This window comes from Mesoplodon densirostris, chromosome 13 (genome assembly GCF_025265405.1).
Source record: "Mesoplodon densirostris isolate mMesDen1 chromosome 13, mMesDen1 primary haplotype, whole genome shotgun sequence".
NCBI classification, from domain to species: domain Eukaryota; kingdom Metazoa; phylum Chordata; class Mammalia; order Artiodactyla; family Ziphiidae; genus Mesoplodon; species Mesoplodon densirostris.
The window spans coordinates 7581133-7603177 of NC_082673.1; the positions used below are offsets into that span (position 1 = coordinate 7581133).

Below are 22045 nucleotides of genomic sequence, written 5' to 3' on the forward strand. Positions count from 1 at the left end.
GACATATTTAAAGTGATGAAGGAGAAAAACCTGCAACCAAGATTACTCTACCCAGCAAGGATCTCATTCAGATTTGATGGAGAAATTAAAACCTTTACAGACAAGCAAAAGCTGAGAGAGTTCAGCACCACCAAACCAGCGTTACAACAAATGCTAAAGGAACTTCTCTAGGCAAGAAACACAACAGAAGGAAAAGAACTACAATAACGAACCCGAAACAATTAAGAAAATGGGAATAGGAACATACATATCAATAATTACCTTAAATGTAAATGGACTAAATGCTCCCACCAAAAGACACAGACTGGCTGAATGGATACAAAAACAAGACCCATATATATGCTGTCTACAAGAGACCCACTTCAGACCTAGAGACACATACAGACTGAAAGTAAGGGGATGGAAAAAGATATTCCATGCAAATGGAAACCAAAAGAAAGCTGGAGTAGCAATTCTCATATCAGACAAAATAGACTTTAAAATAAAGACTACTAGAAGAGACAAAGAAGGACACTACATAATGATCAAGGGATCAATCCAAGAAGAAGATATAACAATTGTAAATATTTATGCACCAAACATAGGAGCACCTCAATACATAAGGGAAATATTAACAGCCATAAAAGGAGAAATCGACAGTAACACAATCATAGTAGGGGACTTTAACACCCCACTTTCACCAATGGACAGGTCATCCAAAATGAAAATAAATAAGGAAACACAAGCTTTAAATGATACATTAAACAAGATGGACTTAATTGATATTTATAGGACATTCCATCCAAAAACAACAGAATACACATTTTTCTCAAGTGCTCATGGAACATTCTCCAGGATAGATCATATCTTGGGTCACAAATCAAGCCTTGGTAAATTTAAGAAAATTGAAATTGTATCAAGTATCTTTTCCCACCACAATGCTATGAGACTAGACATCAATTACAGGAAAAGATCTGTAAAAAATACAAACACATGGAAGCTAAACAATACACTACTTAATAACGAAGTGATCACTGAAGAAATCAAAGAGGAAATTTAAAAATACCTAGAAACAAATGACAATGGAAACACGATGACCCAAAACCTATGGGACGCAGCAAAAGCAGTTCTAAGGGGGAAGTTTATAGCAATACAATCCCACCTTAAGAAACAGGAAACATCTCGAGTAAAAAACCTGACCCTGCACCTAAAGCAATTAGAGAAAGAAGAACAAAAAAAACCCCAAAGTTAGCAGAAGGAAAGAAATCATAAAGATCAGATCAGAAATAAATGAAAAAGAAATGAAGGAAACGATAGCAAAGATCAATAAAACTAAAAGCTGGTTCTTTGAGAAAATAAACAAAATTCATAAACCATTAGCCAGACTCATCAAGAAAAACAGGGAGAAGACTCAAATCAATAGAATTAAAAATGAAAAAGGAGAAGTAACAACTGACACTGCAGAAATACAAAGGATCATGAGAGATTACTACAAGCAACTCTATGCCAATAAAATGGACAACCTGGAAGAAATGGACAAATTCTTAGAAATGCACAACCTGCCAAGACTGACTCAGGAAGAAATAGAAAATATGAATAGACCAATCACAAGCACTGAAATTGAAACTGTGATTAAAAATCTTCCAACAAACAAAAGCCCAGGACCAGATGGCTTCACAGGCGAATTCTATCAAACATTTAGAGAAGAGCTAACACCTATCCTTCTCAAACTCTTCCAAAATATAGCAGAGGGAGGAACACTCCCAAACTCATTCTACGAGGCCACCATCACCTTGATACCAAAACCAGACAAGGATGTCACAAAGAAAGAAAACTACAGGCCAATATCACTGATGAACATAGATGCAAAAATCCTCAACAAAATACTAGCAAACAGAATCCAACAGCACATTAAAAGGATCATACACCATGATCAAGTGGGGTTTATTCCAGGAATGCAAGGATTCTTCAATATATGCAAATCAATCAATGTGATACACCATATTAACAAATTGAAGGAGAAAAACCATATGATCATCTCAATAGATGCAGAGAAAGCTTTCGACAAAATTCAACACCCATTTGTGATAAAAACCCTCCAGAAAGTAGGCATAGAGGGAACTTTCCTCAACATAATAAAGGCCATATATGACAAACCCACAGCCAACATCGTCCTCAATGGTGAAAAACTGAAACCATTTCCACTAAGATCAGGAACAAGACAAGGCTGCCCACTCTCACCACTCTTATTCAACTTAGTTTTGGAAGTTTTAGCCACAGCAATCAGAGAAGAAAAGGAAATAAAAGGAATCCAAATTGGAAAAGAAGAAGTAAAGCTGTCACTATTTGCAGATGACATGATACTATACATAGAGAATCCTAAAGATGCTACCAGAAAACTACTAGAGCTAATCAATGAATTCGGTAAAGTACCAGGATACAAAATTAATGCACAGAAATCTCTGGCATTCCTGTACACTAATGATGAAAAATCTGAAAGTGAAATCAAGAAAACACTCCCATTTACCACTGCAACAAAAAGAATAAAATATCTAGGAATAAACCTACCTAAGGAGACAAAAGACCTGTATGCAGAAAATTATAAGACACTGATGAAAAAAATTAAAGATGATACAAATAGATAGAGAGACATACCATGTTCCTGGATTGGAAGAATCAATATTGTGAAAATGACTCTACTACCCAAAGCAATCTACAGATTCAATGCAATCCCTATCAAACTACCACTGGCATTTTTCACAGAACTAGAACAAAAGATTTCAAAATTTGTTTGGAAAAACAAAAGACCCTGAATAGCCAAAGCAATCTTGAGAACGAAAAACGGAGCTGGAGGAATCAGGCTCCCTGACTTCAGACTATACTACAAAGCTACAGTAATCAAGACAGTGTGGTACTGGCACAAAAACAGAAAGATAGATCAATGGAACAGGATAGAAAGCCCAGAGATAAACCCACGGACATATGGTCACCTTATCTTTGATAAAGGAGGCAGGAATGTACAGTGGAGAAAGGACAGCCTCTTCAATAAGTGGTGCTGGGAAAGCTGGACAGGGACATGTAAAAGTATGAGATTAGATCATTCCCTAACACCATACACAAAAATAAGCTCAAAATGGATTAAAGATCTAAATGTAAGGCCAGAAACTATCAAACTCTTAGAGGAAAACATAGGCAGAACACTCTATGACATAAATCACAGCAAGATCCTTTTGGACCCACCTCCTAGAGAAATGGAAATAAAAACAAAGATAAACACATGGGACCTAATGAAACTCCAAAGCTTTTGCACAGCAAAGGAAACCATAAACAAGACCAAAAGACAACCCTCAGAATGGGAGAAAATATTTGCAAATGAAGCAACTGACAAAGGATTAATCTCCAAAATTTATAAGCAGCTCATGCAGCTCAACAGCAAAAAAACAAACAACCCAATCCAAAAATGGGCAGAAGACTTAAATAGGCATTTCTCCAAAGAAGATATACAGATTGCCAACAAACACATGAAAGAATGCTCAACATCATTAATCATTAGAGAAATACAAATCAAAACTACAATGAGATATCATCTCACACCAGTCAGAATGGCCATCATCAAAAAATCTACAAACAATAAATGCTGGAGAGGGTGTGGATAAAAGGGAACACTCTTGCACTGCTGGTGGGAATGTGAATTGGGACAGCCACTATGGAGAACAGTATGGAGGTTCCTTAAAAAACTACAAATAGAACTACCATATGACCCAGGAATCCCACTACTGGGCATATACCCTGAGAAAACCATAATTCAAAAAGAGTCATGTACCAAAATGTTCATTGCAGCTCTATTTACAAGAGCCAGGACATGGAATCAACCTAAGTGTCCATCATCGGATGAATGGATAAAGAAGATGTGGCACATATATACAATGGAATATTACTCAGCCATAAAAAGAAATGAAATTGAGCTATTTGTAATGAGGTGGATAGCCCTAGAGTCTGTCATACAGAGTGAAGTAAGTCAGAAAGAGAAAGACAAATACCGTATGCTAACACATATATATGGAATCTAAGAAAAAAAATGTCATGAAGAACCTAGGGGTAAAACAGGAATAAAGACACAGACCTACTTGAGAATGGACTTGAGGATATGGGGAGGGGGAAGGGTAAGCTGTGACAAAGCGAGAGAGAGGCATGGACATATATACACTACCAAACGTAAGGTAGATAGCTAGTGGGAAGCAGCCGCATAGCACAGGGAGATCAGCTCGGTGCTTGGTGACCGCCTGGAGGGGTGGGATAGGGAGGGTGGGAGGGAGGGAGATGCAAGAGGGAAGGCATGTGGGAACAGATGTATATGTATGACTGATTCACTCTGTTATAAAGCAGAAACTAATAAAAATAAATAAATAAATAAAATTAATTGGAAAAAAAATGAAGTGCGCTGACATTGCAAAATTATGAGGACCATCATGAGAGTGGCTTTGGTGTGACAGGCTCAGCTGCGTGTGCCTCGCTTTCCTTGCTTAATCCAAACGTACCCAGATGCAGACGCACCGGCTTCTGCTCTCTTCAGCTACTGAAACGCGGCTCTAATGACTCTGTCACTGAGTGGCTGAGTGGGTCTAAAATTGTCTCCCAAAATCCCATCACAGCCTTCCACAAGCTCTGCCCCTTTTGCGTGTGTCCTCAGCCTTCGAAATTCTTCAATCTGAAAATAAATGCAGAACAAAACAGATTAATCACTTACCGGCCATGAACAAGACTGCAGTTTCATCAATGGCTTAAAATATGCATAAATTATAAGAATTTAGAAAGAGACAAATTAAACTTCAAAGAGAGAAAAAGAACTTCATCCTTCCAGACCTAAGACATTAGACGCAACCCCTGCAAGAATGAAGACCGCAGAAGTAGGGATATGAAGGTCTGCAGACAACCCAAACTGCCATGGAAACCTGCTGGCTCTGTTTGTACGAAAATGATACACCCTTCTCTCAAGAAGCTCTTACGGCCGCCTGTGACATAATGAGAAAAAGTGAACAAATGAAGCAGTGTTCTGAAATGCTTCCCAAGTATCTCTTTAAGTAACGAACTCTGGTGTTACTGTATGCTAACACTGACCAGATGTTAAATGTATCAGATGGAGGTTTTTTCATCAAAAGACTCTCTTTGATATTCGTCTAGCCCTCTGGAAAGCACAGGTCCAAAGAGTGCCTCTGATTTTCCAAAAGTTTAAGCCCATCTTCCTCCCCTGGCAAGAGCGATTTTCAAGTTCATCTCCCTTTTCAGGAGGCCTCCCCAGATACCGTGGTGTTCTGTTACACACGAAGAGGTTCCCATAGTCCCACGGGACCGTTCCCATTAAGTGCACTGCAGTTTCCCTGACTTGCCGGGTCTGCACCTCCTAAGAATCCATAGTGTGCCAGACACAACCCTCTGGGAAGTGTCTGAACACCAAGTAAGCACGTGATAAGCATTCACCAGGCTCACTGCCATCTAGCAGTTGACTTACCTCTGTTAAGTCACGGTCTGTTATTTCATTTAAATGCCCCATGAAATCACATGCCACAGATATTCTTCATTCCTTACGCAAAAGGAGAAACTGAGGCTACATGGGTTAAGGAAGTTTCCAGATTAGCCGGGTCTGACAATGCCAAGTCCAGCTGCTCCTTTCCCAGCTTCACAGTCACCTCTTCAGAAATTCTAGTCATCAGTAGACCCTACATCTGGCACTTATCCCAGAATGTTGAGCAAGTGTGATCTGAACAGCATCAATCCACCAAAAGTTCACCATCTGTGAACCAGAGGCTTCTGCCTACAAAGGTTCATACAGCACACCCACAGACTTCTCCCAATCATAAGGTGAAAAAAATGCGAGAGATTAACTAATTCAGGGTTCGAATAAAAGTCTAAAAACACCTAGACTTTAGAGGATCCATGAAACTCCTGAATGACTTGTAAAAATTTCCCTGTGTAGTAGTTTCTTAAGAAGAGGTTCCTGACTCCAAAAGAGTTGAACCTCACAAGATTCAAACCATTCATATATGTGTTGGAAAACAAGAGTTGGGGAAAATTAAATGGCTTGTTAGATCAGAACCCAGGTTAGAAATTTGACTTCTAATGTTCCATTTTTCCATGTCTTCAAATACTGTTTGATTTCACTAAATGGGATAAGCCTGATCCAACTAGAATTGTCCTGTTTACTAAAATAACTTCCACATGCTGTATTTATATAGAAGTGCCAGTCAGCTAAGCCATTAGCTGTTTAATCTACATAACGGTCTTCCACTAGACCGTCACACGGTCTTAGAGGGGGGACTATGGCAGCACCCATATTGCTTGCTGCATCTGAAAAATGTCTAGAGCCACGGCGGCACGAGAATCCCCTGTAAAACACATCTCTCTGAAATGCCAATTTTTCGGAAGTAACCACCGCTCGGAACCTTTTAGTCACTTCAAGTGGTTTCAAGTACACACTGCGTTATCTCACGTTGAAATGAGGCAGAGTGAGAAGGGAACAGAATAATAGTCCAGGATAAAAGTCTTCAGCAAAACTCAAATGTCATGGCTGTACAGAGACTATCGTCATCACATATATCAGGATGTACGATTTCATCGATTTTTAATGCTACTCTACTTAAACACGGTATTTGTTTTTAGCCAATTTGAAGGAGACACATGGAGAGGACAGAGCTCCGACACTTCAGAGGCAAGTCCTCACCTGCTGAAGGTAGCAGAGCTGAGCGGCCGCTCTCCTCTGAGCCCGGGTGGCACGCCAGTGGGTCTCAGGCATTTACTGTGCCCTCCTTATTGCAGGACCCTGATGATTCACTCAAAGTTCAGCTTTCAAACTGCTTTCATGACTGCATTTAAAGGGCTAATGTCTAGGGTCTGAGGTTTGGCACTCATTAATTTTAGTAGTTTCCGAGGTCCTGTGCACATCCTATAATAGACTTATTTTGACTTACAGTTCATATGTCATCATGTTAAAAGAGAAAAATAACACATAAAAGTCGGTGTTCTCATCTTATTCTCTTTCATCGCCAGGCGATGATGATCCATGAATTAGAGGAACAGGATTCCTTGTGGTAGTCAAATAGAGGGAACAAAGCAAATTGTACTTAAATAGTCCATATATGTGTATATATAATGAGATTTCATATATATATATATATATATATATATATATATATATACACATACATATCTCTCCACCTTTCATGTCCTGAACCTCGTTGTTTTGGTTTCATTTTCTTCTAGCCCATTATCTAACTTTCTTTCTAGAATCATTGCTCTCTCTTCCTGAACTTTCATCCCTAAAACAACCCTCATTCTGTCACTAATCAGTCCTTAGTCTGATCTTTTGGGTTTTGTTTTTTTGTTTTTTTGTTTTTTTTGAGGAAGAGCTTAGAGAAAAGAACTTTCTTGCCCCAGGAACACTGATGTAAACTTTCCTATCATCCCAATCCCTGGCTCTGGGCTCGGCCACTGTCGTTCCATCATTAGGACAGTTACTAATGAGCCACACAGATGGACACTTACTCCAGACGTAGAGATTACAGAGCTCGTGACTCCACGGGAAGCGCTCTGTATCATGGAAGATGATGAATAAATACAAACTTTCTCACAAGTCCCTAAAAATAACGCATATTAAGAAAGGAAAGAGGGAGTCTCCCAGGAGCAAGTGAAAGTCCTAGAGTTACACTGCTTAAGGACAGTAGCCACCAGCCAGCCCCACGGGGCCACCAAGCATTCAAAATGTTGTTAGTCTGAACTGAGATGTACTGGAAATGGAGGATTCATACACACAAAGTCAGACTTCGTATGAAAATAAGGATGTGAAAAATCTCATCAATGGTCTGTTATACGGATTACACGTTAAAATGATATTTTTGATTCACTGGGTTGAAACAGACTACCTGAATTAACTTCACCTGTTTATTTTGACTTTTTTTTACTGTGGCTACTAGACAATTTTCTCTCACATATGCGGCTCACACGGTGTTTCCATTGGACAGGACTGGTCTAGTGCCACCCAGCACACCAGCCTTCAGGCACTCAGCATTCTGGTGGTAAGACTGCTGACCTCAATTAGCTGGGGACATAAATGCAGGTAGATGAGAAACAGTGGTTCTCAAAGTGTGCTTCCTGGGGGCTTCCCTGGGGGCTTCCCTGGTGGCGCAGTGGTTGAGAGTCTGCCTGCCGATGCAGGGCACATGGGTTCATGCCCCGGTCCGGGAGGATCCCGCATGCCGCGGAGCTGCTCGGCCCGTGAGCCATGGCCGCTGGGCCTGCGCGTCCGGAGCCTGTGCTCCGCAGCGGAAGAGGCCACAACAGTGAGAGGCCCACGTACTGCAAAAAAAAAAAAAAAAAAAAAAAAAGTGTGCTTCCTGGAATAAGTGCCCCAGTCCCACCAAATCAGCAACTCTGGGGTGCAGCCCAGCAGTCTGTGTTTTAACATGCCCTCCTGGGGGGGATTCTGTTGCACACTCAAATTAGAGAAACACAGACACAGAAGAAAATGCACAACAAATGTTCCAAATCACTTGGAATCATTTTCAAACATAATCGTGCTGGGGTTCCACAGCATCCTGGTCTTCAGGGTTCATGGCCACTCAGATCCCACATGGAGCATAAAAAAAGCCTGCCCCTCAGAGGTCCAAGACCAGACGGGCTCCCAGACCCCACAGGCCACAAGCATCTGTGCCAGAAATCGGGCTAGGAAGAGTCCCACTTTTCAATCCACAGGAAGTCTGAAATGGGGAAGGATGAAGAAGAGGCAAGATTGGGAGGAAACAAAATTTAAGATGGTTTTCCGAGTTCTAACAGGCGTATATCCACACGGTGAAAACCAATAAAAACATCCATATTCCTTTGTTTCACTGGCGTTACTTGAAGTTGAAAGAGAAAGGAATAAACAAAGGCAGACACATCTAATTTGGGAAAAGTAGGTAAGTTAAGAAATAGAAACAGATGAGTAAGAGGACCATGGAGAAAAAAGACAGGAAAATAAGAGTAAAACTGAAGAATCAATTATTTGTGTGTGTGTATGGGCATGCTCACATATCTATACATGTGCCATTATATCAAAATACCACATGTGATCAATTCTGAATATTGTTCACATTTTAATGTCACTGTGAAATCAGAATGTGTCTTACAATTTCCGTTGTCAGATTTGATTAAATTTGGTATTTTTATTCTGCCCTCAGAGTCCCATTTCCAAACATAACAATCCAGCTGAGGGAATTCCCTGGTGGTCCAGTGGTTAGGACTCTGTGCTTTCACTGCCATGGCTTGGGTTCAATCCCTGGTCGGGGAACTAAGCCTCACAGTGCAGCCAAAAAAAACCAAAAACAAACAAAAACAAAAAACAATCCAGCTGAAAAAAAAAATTTTTTTTTCACTTCGGCTTCCTAATGTTTTGCACCACTGTTTATCTTACAGTAATTTAATGGTTACAGATCACTTTTTTAAATGTTTTAAATTACACTCATCCAAATCCATCCAATTGTGTGGGTTTCTTCCCCTAGCACAGGGTGTGCTAACCAGGAATAACATGAAAAAGTCAACCAATCAGGAGCTTCCAGTCCCAGATGCTAGAATTCTTAGTGCCCAGGAAGATGCAAATGGTCCACGACAGGCTTAGCTGTCAACACCACACTTCAGCCGCTAACTCCTTCTCCCCGCCACCCCCACCTCCAGCAGCTGTGCATTTCCTAGGAAAGCATTATGATCTAGAGCTTCTCCCTTAATTACGTTGCAAGTGCAGACACTATTATCCTGTGACAGATGACACATTTCAAGATACAATTGTTTCTACAATAATATCCAGCTGCTTAATTACATGTTACGCCTATAAGAGGACACATTATTTTTTCAATACAAAGTTTTCTATTTCTCGATATAATCAACTTAGTGGCCACTCCACCTGCCATTTGCTATTTCTTTTGTTATTTTCTATATCAGTCCTCTGTCTCTCTCTTTCTGCCTCCGTCTCTATATCTCTCTGCTCCTCTTTAAGCACATAGGGTGAGGCTTCTCAATGTTTCTTGGTTTTGATTCTAGAATCACATCCTCTCTCTTGGGTTCTTCTTGTTTGTACTGACCTCTCTGGACCTTCTCTATTTGGGGCTCTGCTTTCTATGAAATTATATGAGCAGCAACAGTGAAACATTCAAGCCAAGGACAGACTGATTTATATTCTCCTAAAATTATAATTTTTTCCTAAATCACTCTAAATTCCATTTTAATTTACACGCGAGTGTGTGTGTGTGTGTGTCCATTTCAACATTCCTGCCCTCTGAACAGATGCTATAATGGAGCTCTGTGCTAACAGAACCTACATCTTTTTTCTTGAAAAGCCACAGCTAACTGGAAACTCATCTATTTCCAAGAGCAGTTGGGATTATTCCTTCCAATGTACATTCCTTTGGCTCTGGCTCCCTTTGAGGAAGATACAGCTTATTTCCCAATAATTGAGGAGCATCACTTAGTGAGTTAGGGCTAGACTTTGTCACTGGCCTTACTCAAAGGGACAATACAAAGCAAGGCTCCCTTTGAAGACAGAGAGACTGGAAGGCATGATGATTTGTCTCTGGATTTTCGCATAGCATACCGGTTGACATGGAAGTAAAACATCCGCGTTCACATTTACAGACTGTCTGTTAACATTCCCCACACCGTGCTAGCAAGGGATCCTTAATGGAATTCTAAGTGGAACTGAGAATTTTCTTTTCTGTGGCTCAGCAAGGTTAATTCGAACTGACTTGCAATAAATAGACATTTATTGTGGTTATAGAGGAAAATTTTATTTTTCACTAAAAGATTTGACCTATTTTTAGAAAATTACCTTTAAACTGCTGAACAAATGTGACTGTAGACCCCGAGCTGCTTCTACTACTTCTGCCAGTCTCCCCTCCTTGTGACTAATGCCAGTTAAAACTTTTACCCTTGGTCCCCTTCTCCTTTCAGTTCCACACTCCATGGAAACATCTCACTTCCGTTAACAATTCAGTTAATTGGCAATGATGGTCCTTGTTCATGAATCTTGTTTGCATGATGGCAACTCTGAAAAGAAATGAAGGCTTTCTCCATGGTAGAGGCTCAAGGCAAACTGGTTGGATGGGCTGGGGTGTTGACCTGGAACACTGAGTGAGCGTAACGGAAGGGATGGTGGAGGAATAATACTGGAGAAGAGAAGCCAAAGCTCAGCAACAGAGAAGTGTCAATACCAGGATCCACCAGTGAACACACAAGACCAAGAAACAGGAGTCAAGGGTGAGAACCCAGCAGTGGCATCTGGGCACATGTTTATACAGTGTAGTTATTTTCTACCTGGGTGGGCAGCATGCATCCTATTTAAATTCTCTGTAGCATTTGTCACTATGAACCTTTCTTCTCCGCATCTTGCAGATACTCTCTCCTGTCCTGGACTCACGCCCTGCTGGCTGTTCCCAAGGCCCTTGGGCAAGTCCGTAGTTCCCTATGTGGTGCCATCTCCTCTACCTACACTGGGGTTTTGCACTCAGCTGGGCTATCTTGTCTCTTCCTCAACTTGAGCTAATCTGATCATCAAATCCATTTCTTCTTCTTGGACGTGAAGCTAGAATTCACTTCTCAGCCTCCCCTGCAATCAGGTATGTCCATGTGTCTGAGTTCCAGCCAACAGAATGTAAGCATAAATGGTGTTCGCCATTTCTAGGTCTGGTCCTTTAAAAGCAATCCTCCATTGAGAGCCTCCACGCTCTTTCCCTTCCTGCTGGCTACATGACCACACCTAAGGACCTAGAAGTGAGGTATTAAAGATGGCAGAGTGTCTTTCAACCCGGTTCCCTGAATGCACAAAGAAAAGCCTTCACTGTGAATCAAAAACACATTTGTTGGATTTGTAAAATGTAAAAACACATTTTACGTGTGTAAAAAATAAATTCTTACTGTGATAAGTCACTGAAGTTTTGAGTTATATCTGTTACAGCAGTTACCACCTTTGCTATTAAATTCCAAATCTATATGTCATTAGTCCAAACCTCTACTCTTAACATTAGACTCAAACTCCTAATTTCTTCCCTCTCCTTTACAAGACTAACTCCTAATATTTTTCAGGAGTTATTCCCTGGACCTCCCAGTCCGGGTTGGGTTTCTGTCCTATGTGTTTCCAGAGCACCTTACTTATGACACAACATAGCTGTCTAATAATCATCTGCCTCCACAACTCCATGGTGAACTTTTTCAGAGTAAACACTGTGTCTGAATCTCTGCATCCTCTGTACCTGGTTGGCAGTCAGGAACAGTTTCTTGTAAGAAAAAAACAGATGAATGAATAAATAAAGGAATTGGGGGTTGTCATATTAAAAATACAAAGGCCCAAAGGTGGTGTGATCAAAGTTTCTAAAATAATGAAACAATGAAGATGCTGAATAAGGCACTTTTTAAATTAATCCTTAGAAAAAAAGAGAAATCAGAAATTGTTAAAGGTTGAAAGAAGGATTTTAAAGATTTAAGGACAAACAAAAGAAGGCTTTCCTGAGTAGTGAGTCAACTTGAACTTCTTATAAAATGATACGGGATATAATAAAAGTTTGTAAAAAGTTTCTAAAGGAATCTTGGTTTATTGAGAGGACGGCCCAAGTCTTTTGAGACTGATCATGAAGAACAAGTATAGCCTTCCAGAACACATCCTTAGACAGATAGGAGACATTTAAAGCTTTTTTTGTAATAATATCAAAACCATTGTTTAAACACCTTGTAGTGATGTTGCCTCCTGCTCTGCCAGCTAACATCCTAGTGACAGCTCACCTTGGAGCCACACACATTGTGCATTAGCATTTAGAGCACCTATGCTGTACCCAAGGTGGGTGGCAGGTGAACAAAAATGAGGCTAGAGAACAATCCAGAACTTTCCGGGGCGTTCTTTTTAGCGCCCTCACCCTCTGCATACAGGATTTTCCTGTGCAAGCCAAGAAAGAGCTATTACAAAGCCTGCATGTGACTTACAGAAATAACTGGCATTCTCACTTTACTTCCAAGACCTTTTTTCTCTCCAATGCCTGGGAAAACCCACTTGAAGGAATAACTCTAATAATCAAAAGTTTGGCTATTTCACTGACTTCTATTTACTGTATAAAAACTGACTTTTAGGGCCTCCCTGGTGGCGCAAGTGGTTGAGAGTCCGCCTGCCGATGCAGGGGATACGGGTTCGTGCCCCGGTCTGGGAGGATCCCATATGCCGCGGAGCGGCTGGGCCCGTGAGCCATGGCCGCTGAGCCTGCGCGTCCGGAGCCTGCGCGTCCGGAGCCTGTGCTCCGCAACGGGGGAGGCCACAACAGTGAGAGGCCCGCATACCGCAAAAAAAAAAAAAAAAAAAAAAAACTGACTTTTAAAATACAGATCATAAAAGAGAGCTGGGTTTTCTTCATCCTTGACCTTTCCATTGCTTTCACTGGTTCAAGACATTTAACTTTTTCTGAAAAGATGTGACTGATCTAACTGATCCAAAGGGAGCCAAAACGTAAAACAGACATGTTTCCCTTTTGTAGAGACAACATTTAACCTTTAACTCAGAACTTCATTCTGGAAGATTTAAAAGCACTGCACTCACCTGTAGCTGGGATATTGTTAGAGGGTATCGGAATAATATCCAGGTAACGCCTTCACTGCAGGGTGGAATAGTGAGAGAGCCTTCGTAGACCCAGTAATCGCGCAGCAGAGGGTCTGTGCCATCACGTGGACGTGTCACGGAAAGGCAAGTTAATGAAAAATAATTTGGAAGATTCCAACAATAATTTTCAAAATTACAAACTGTCCAAATAACACTTCTCAGACTGATGTCATTTTTAAACTAGAGCCTCACGTCTGTGTTTTTAATCTAATCATCATGGAGAAAACAATCAATAAAAAACATGATGAATCCTCTTTCTATTATTTATAGCAGTTTCTCTCAATGGGTTACTATACATATTTAAATATGGCTATATAAACTGGATGTATATAAACTTGATATACTATATTATATATATACATACTTGATATATATACTATCTATATACTATATATCAAGTTTACTCACTTGAGGAGAAGTGTATCCATTTTTTTTTCTTTTTACTTTATTGGATGATTTACCTGACTGATTATACCCAATATCTATTGAATGTTTACTACATGTGAAGTGCTCTTCTAGCATTTTACATTAACTTATTTAACTCTTACAACAAACCAGTGAGATAGGTCCCATTATTACCCGCACGTTGCAGATGGGGAAACTGAATCACAGAGGGTATGTAATATGCCCACAGTCACTGGGCTAACAACTGCCAGAGCCAGGATGAGAACGAAAGCAGTCTGGTTTCAAAGTCTGTGTGTTTAAATTATCTTTTTAAAAATTCAGTTAAAATAAATTTTTGTAAAATACAAAAAAAAAAGGTCAACCATTTGTAGCTATTGGGATTTAAAGGGAGAGACTGCTTAAGTTGTTCCCAGGTGTGATTATTTAGAGCTTTTGATTCTTTTAAGAATGTTAAATCATATATCTGATTTTTTTAATAAAAATAGAGACAAGAAAACAGTCTGTGCATTTAACCATGCTGTTCTAGCTACCTCTATATTGCTTCTTCAATAGCAAAATACTGAAATCATATTATGATAGAATAAAAAAATCATTCTTATAAAATCTTGTAGCCTACATTAGAAGAATTTGTGATTAAATGTGATGGGTGAGTATTCAACATATGGAAAAAACTGGTTTGTAGCAGTGCAATTAAACGTAGAAAGTAGAAGATACAATGCATTTGGTTTTGTTTGGAATACCAAAAAATTTCACATAATTTAGGCAGAGAAATGTGAAGACCAAAATTTTGTACAAAACAACCTTTATCTACAAATGATATTTTGAGTATTTTATATACAATTCTTACCTGTTCAGGCATACCTAGATATTTAGAAATAATAGCTAAATAATAATATCATTGCAAAGAGGTTATCTTTTAAAATTAGATATAAAGTTTATTTCACACCAGAGATTAATAAGAACTGCACTGACCAATCTTACATGTATATCAAGGTTATGTTATTACAGTCGTGCTTTACACAGAGGTAGAAATTTGTATGAATGAAAATCCGAAAAAAAACCTCTTCATGGATTAATGGAACTAGTGGTAAAGTGTTTATTTCAAAAGGTTTACTCCCAGGTTTAGAGCAATCTGAAACGGGTACCAACTACAGAGAATATAAATTGTAAAGAAACTTTATTAACTAATAAGATACAGTTGTGTATGTTCTGAGGAAAACAATGCAGTCATATCCACAGTTAAAATTCATCTTATGCAGATGAATGCTTACCTGGTAATAAAGTGTTAGGATTAAAGCAAGGTATTGTTTTGGACTTCCCCTGAAACAGAAAACAATGTACCCCATGTTAACATAAAATTTCTAAATTTTAGAATAAGAACATTTATTAGCACTAAAAATCCAGGTTGAAGTCTTTTCTGAATGGCATTATCAGACCCCACAGATTTGTGTCAATCTGTCTTCTCATTGGAGCGACAGGGGTTGATTCCAACAAGATACTCCGGCTCTGAGTCTGTAGCTATTTTCTCTGCTGGTGCAGCTCAATTTTCCCTATAATTCCAGGTATGAAACTTAAAATCGACCAGTGTCCATCTGCCCCATGTCAGCTACCTTTCCAGCTCCTGGCACATCCAGACCAGAGACTTAGGCCTTGGCTCAGGGAATTCTTTAGAAATGACTTTCTTCCTGGTACTATGATCTCAATTCCTAACCTTCTTGGCAGGACGGGCTGCCTCCAAATTCTCGTTTTGCCCCCTTTGGATTTGGTAGCTCAGCTCTAGGACCTATTCTGGATGCTCTCCTCCTCCAGAGAGGCAGAACTGATACTCAGATGAAAATATTAAATTTCAGGGCTTCCCTGGTGGCGCAGTGGTTGAGAGTCCGCCTGCCGATGCAGGGGACACGGGTTCGTGCCCCGATCCCGGAGGATCCCACATGCCGCGGAGCGGCTGGGCCCGCGAGCCATGGCCGCGGAGCCTGTGTGTCCGGAGCCTGTGCTCCGCAACGGGAGAGGCCACAGCAGTGAGAGGCCCGCGTACAGCAAAAAAAAAAAAAAAAAAAAAAAAAAAAAAATATTAAATTTCAATATACGTTTAAAACTTTAAACTTTTAAAAATTTAAAACTAGATTTAAATTTTGATAAACTATTTGTACCATCACCAATTCACATTTCTAATCACTATTTTAAATAGTCCCATTTAAAATGTCGGTCCTTAGACAGACACACCTGTCACGCCAGCTGGATGTCTCTTATAAGATTACTCCACTAATGCAGACATTAACAGGGAATGTTAGTGCATGACCTCTTGGTCTCTTCCTTACTTCCGGGGACTGCTGGACACATTAAAGAAGCCAGCTTATTTACCTCCCACCAATCTCCTGTATTCCATAACGACTGATGTCACATTAGCTGAAGCAATAAAGGAAAATTTCTCAACCCATTTCTATTCAACAAATGCCAATGAAAATGTGTCCTTGTCCCCTTTTCATCAGCTTCTGTGACCAGTCTGTGCTTTCCCTTGGCAGCTGGATTCACTCTGAGCCTGCGCTCAGGAGACCTTCTGTAGAGGTTCTTGCCTGGTTCCAGATGCTCTGGGCTTGAGCTAGTGAGTCTAGAGCTAGCGAGACTTTGTTTCCAGACAGATTTTAGGGTTGGCCTTGGGTCTTTGGACCCCTGTGCAGTATCTCCAGCACCCACATGGGACTGAACTTCTCCCCCACAAGGCCACTCAGATTCTACTGACTCAACGTGAGCATAGAAGGTACTGTTTATAAGAGAACTGGGCTTCCCGGTAATGCTAGGCCGAATCGCTACAGGCTCAAATCAACCTAAATCACCTTCTACGGGATATATCATCTTATGGCTTATATGTACTTGTCTCTTTTTGCCTTTTTACTTAAATACTTTGAAGTGTGGTTGCCACAACTTTTATTTGTTTCATTTACAGTACCTTCCTATAACCAGCGGGCAGAAAGGGGTAACTCAGCTGGCCTGGGTTGCTCGAATCCTACACAATCCAAAAAAAATTTAAAAGGCCTGTCTTCAAGACTGGCCCCTGGCTGGCTCCTGGGAGATCATCTCTGAGCCCTTGGAATATGCTGCCTGAGAAGAGTGGCTCTGTGTGCCTGAGGCCTTGGGTCAGGCTTCACCAGTTGGACCAGATAAGTATATCCCAACACTGTGATTTATGGTGAAAGCCCGGTTTTGCTCAGGGTGGGGGAGGGCTAGAGTCAGAGTAGCTGAGGTCAGTCCCTCAGGCATTGCCAGCTGGCATGACTGACCCCCAATAAAATCCCTGGACACCAAGGCCCAGGAAAGCTTCCCTGGTTGGCAATGCTTCACACCTGTTGTGACATCACCGCTAGGAGAATCAGGTGTGTCCCTATGCGACTCCATGGGGCGGGGCTGTCTAGAAGCTTGTGGCTCACTTCTCTGGGACTGTAGCCTTCCGCTGGAAGAAACCACAACCAGGAGGATAAGAACTTGGCTGTGAGTCCTTTTAGGGAATGTCCCAGCCTGAAGGTGGGCTTGGAAGCCTCTGACACAGCCAGTAGTTATTATTTTCTTTTAAAGAATGACTTACCTTATACTGAATATCCTGGAGGATTTCAGTTACAGCCTTCAGGCCTACATGTTCTTTTCCGATCTGCAATGTGTAAAGCATAAACCATAACCATAAAGCTTTTAAATATGTAGTTTCTACTTAAGATAACCAACAGAAGTGAAGTTCAAGTTCACCTGAATGTCCTTCCCGGGGAACAAATGACCTTTTTAGTAATAGCCAGGTCAACATCTACTGAAGGCAATTAAAGGTGTAACAGAAGCCAGTACAAGAAAGTGTTAGATATGTTCCTAGACATTTTCAAGAATCCATTCTAAATTCACCTTGCTAAGTTCAGGTTTACCCACTGTGCCATATATATATAAAGTAATAATACTGCAATATAGAAATTTCGAGGATATTTCTGAATTAAAATTATTCATCACATGCCCAAAGCCTTCCATTTTCACCCTGGGCATTGCTAGGTCATTACTATAAAGATTTTATCCATGTTGAAAAAATTTTATTAACTCAGAAAAATGAGTACATGATTTCATACGTAATCATTGTCCTGTCACTGAAATCAGGACAACATTTTTGATTACCACAGGACATAGTTCTATTATCCCCTTTTTATTCTTAAATAAATAAGAATATGCTGTTCGTAGCTTTCTATGTTTTTTTTCCGGGCCCTGTTGAGTGGCTTGCACAGTCTTAGTTCCCTGACCAGGGACTGAACTCAGGCCATGTCAGTGAAAGCTCTGAGTACTAACCATTGGACCTCCATGGAATTCCCAGTAGGTTTCTCTTTTAAAGCTTTATGTATCATTACATTTTTTCAGTGTGTAAAATGTTCCAAAGAATTTGAGACTTTAAAAAGAATATGGTGTTAAATATTCTTGACTCTAACTTTAAAAAATGTAAGTGCAATCTGATTTCCATTTTTCAGCCAAGTTTCAACAGTCCATGATAATGGAGGGCAGTCACAGCAGAGACAATTTATAACCTCAAACAATCCTTGTTACGGTTGGCTTTTTCTCTTCCACATAAATTTTGGACATATATACACTACCAAACGTAAAATAGATAGCTAGTGGGAAGCAGCCGCATGGCACAGGGAGATCAGCTCGGTGCTTCGTGACCACCTAGAGGGGTGGGATAGGGAGGGTGGGAGGGAGGGAGATGCAAGAGGGAAGAGATATGGGAACATATGTATATGTATAACTGATTCACTTTGTTATAAAGCAGAAACTAACACATCATTGTAAAGCAATTATACTCCAATAAAGATGTTAAAAAAAAATTTTTGGAGAATGACCTACAAGGAGCTAGAAGAGCTGTCACCATGTTTATATTCCCTGTTTCTCTCCATGTGATCCAACTGGGAAACAGGCTAGGTGAAAGGGCATCAGAGGAAAGAGGTGAGACAAGAAACTTACATAACCTAAGATAGGCCAATCAGTTCAAAATAATTGGGACATCATTTTCCAAGTGTCTGCAATTCCTGAGATAGGCACTAAAAACAGAAAATGAATTCTCTTAAGTTAAAAAATGTATATATATATATTATATGTGCATATGTGTGTGTGTGTATATATATATATATATATATATATATATATATATATATACATACACATATACACACACACATATACACACACACACATATATATCTTAGGAAAATTTACTCCTGGGTGCAAAAGCCTGGACCTGTAGGCAGACATCTTCACCCCATCTTCAGGGGAAACAGACCCCTCTGTTGTACTGGTTTAACCACAATGTAGCATTAGGATGATTACACCCACAGGTCGGCTCTGTCTTTACTTCATGCATCTCTTGTCAGAGCTTAACTCCTTGAAGAGTCCACATCTGAGTGTTGTAAGGCCACACAATGTAGTGGCCCAGGAGCAAGGTCACTTGCGTTGGATGCTAGGCTCTGAGCCTGACTCCCTTTTTAGTCTTGAGCAAGTTTACCTAACCTCTGTGTCCTTCAGCTTCCTCCTCTATACAGTGAGGTGGACAAAAGTGATGGGATTGAAGATAAGACTCAATCAAACAAAAACCTTGGAACAGGGACTTCCCTGGTGGTCCAGTGGCTAAGACTCCTCGCCCCCAATGCAGGGGGCCAGGCCCAGGTTCAATCCCTGGTCAGGGAACTAGATCCTATGTGCCGCCACCAAGAGTCCATATGCCGCAACTAAAATTCCCCCGTGCCACAACTAAGACCCAACGTAGTCAAATCAATCAATCAATCAATCAATATTTAAAAAAAAAACAAACCTTAGAACAGGGCACGGTGCATTGTAATTCAGTGACTATCACCCAGACTACTCTTAATCAGAATGCTACACAGCATCGAATACAGTTCTTACATAAAGTAGCACTTAATAACTCTTACTGGCTCCTTCTGTCTATAAAGGTTCTTTACCTTATGGGCAAAACTTATATTTTGCAACCAACTTCAGCTATTGTTCGATCTCTTTCCTTCTTTGTCAAAGTTTTGTCTGAAGGGGTTACAGCCACCAAAAAGAAAATATAGATGGATCCCCTGCACACCTCAGCCCCTAAAATCCTACAGCAGTCCAGGTGGCAACGCAACATGGGACCAAAAGTCTGCCAGGAACCCAGTAACTCCTGACCCTCCCCTTGGCCGTCTTTCACCGCCCCCCCAAATGCCAGCCCTCTGGTGAATTTCCTCTCGACAACCTCAGCCCTGCACAGCCCTGTGCTTTTCCGCTTCTAACGCTAATCCCCCCTCATTTTCCACCGCAGCCTCTGAAACTGGATGACTCCACAGCTTTGACAAGCTTTCCCACCACCTCCTCCCGGGGGTCTCTGTGAACCCCTCGGGTCTGCTCAAGGCCACCACCCTCCCAAGCCTTTGGCGTGGACACTGCACAGTCTCCCTCAAGACAGGAGTGAGAGCTGTGGCCAGCTCCCAGCTGTCACTTTCAGATGGGTCTTCTACCCCACAAGCCCAAAGCCATCCTCCTCCTCTGAGCGGACTGCCCTCCTCCGATGCTATCCTGCTCTACTTGTCGCGTACTGACCCACCGGTCGTTCCCAGTGCTCATCTCCTCCTGCCGTCACTCTGGAGGACCTCAGCATCCCTGTGCGCGACCTGTGCCCTCCCTGGCCTGTCTCTTTACCCCTCAGTCCATGCTCATCAGCTCCCGCCCTCCTCAGCAAACCAATCCTGAGAACACACCCTGGATTTGTCTTCACTCTGAAAACTGCAACTCCAAACAAAGACCATTGCCTCTGACCATAAGTGCCCATCCGTCCAGCTCTCTCTTCTTTACTCTCTCTTCCTATTCACTGATCACAAGGCATCACGCCCCACAGGTCTCTCCTGGCTTCATCTCTTTCCCTTCCTGCCTATGCTCAATGACACCTCTTCAACCATTCCCCGTTCTCTAATCCCTTTGTCCTCCTAAACCTTATGCTCTGTAACGGATCAATACAACAATTAATTTGTTAGAGGGACTTTCCTGGTGGTCCAGTGGTTAAGACTCCGTGCTTCCACTGCAGGGGGTATGGGTTCGATCCCTGCTCGGGGAACTAAGATCTCACATGCCGCAGGGCATGGCCAGAAAAAAAGAAAATTGCTAGAATTCTCTGCTCCTCTCCCTGGATGGAGAACAGCCCACGATCCGTTGTCCTGTACCACCTGTGATGTCCAATCTCAAGTGGGTCTCCCACGAGGACCGTCAAGTCTATTGTCCTTCCTCTCCTGCGCTATCTCAAAACCCAATCCCACACCCATATTTCCTTTGCTCTATAAATAATTTTGCTTTGCATGTCTCAGAGATAATACAGGTCATCAGGCATAAACTCCCCCTAAATTCCTGGCTTTTTTCACCTAAACATGTGGGCCATTTGTGCCCACCCTTTCCTCCTGGCCCTCTACTTCGGAGAAGGGGTGGGACCCGTCCTGTCCAGGGTCAGTCCATCCCATGCCTAAGCTCTCATCTCATGCCTTTCCACCTTCTCTGAGGCTTTTCTACATCAATTATCCCCTTTCTTGCTGGTAGGTTTAAACAACATCTGCACTAGCCCTTTTTGCTCAGAATAAAAACACAGGCCCATCTCGGGTCTCAGTGTGAAACAATCTGAACCTTGCTGAGCACGTCACCACCAGTTATCACCCCGTCTGTCTTTTGAGTCAAGCTTCCTGAAGGGAAGTCTATCCTCACCGCCTGGACTTCCTCCCTCCGCTTCTCCCAGCCTCTGGCCTAAGCGCAAGACCCCCGCATGTGGTCCTTTCCTCTCTGCCTCGGCTGACACTCCCATCAGCGCTTCTTTCCTCCGTGAATGTTTGCTCTATAGTTTCTGGGACTCTGTTCTCTCCCGAGAAAGGCATTTTCATGTAGATAATGTGGATTTTCCCTCCTATGGAAAGTTAGAGCCAGAGTACAAGCTCCCAAGCTTTGCCTGCCTCCAGTAACGAGCTGCTTCCA

At 41.4% G+C, this 22045-nt stretch overlaps 1 protein-coding gene across 4 annotated transcripts in view; it reads right to left on the minus strand.

Annotated features, from left to right (window-relative positions):
- Window positions 1–4552: 4552 nt before the first annotated feature.
- CA8 (carbonic anhydrase 8) overlaps window positions 4553–22045 on the minus strand; it is a 65968-nt gene continuing 48475 nt past the window's right edge. For 2 of the 4 annotated variants that reach the window (XM_060116215.1, XM_060116214.1), the window contains 4 exons: window positions 17625–17687; window positions 15313–15361; window positions 13577–13689; window positions 4553–4687 (listed from right to left, as the gene is read on the minus strand). In XM_060116215.1, the coding sequence (XP_059972198.1) occupies window positions 4553–4687; window positions 13577–13689; window positions 15313–15361; window positions 17625–17687 (360 nt within the window). Of the gene's footprint in view, window positions 4688–12972; window positions 13017–13570; window positions 13690–15312; window positions 15362–17624; window positions 17688–22045 lie in introns of those variants that run through there. The other 2 variants (XM_060116213.1, XM_060116216.1) reach the window with 2 other exon arrangements.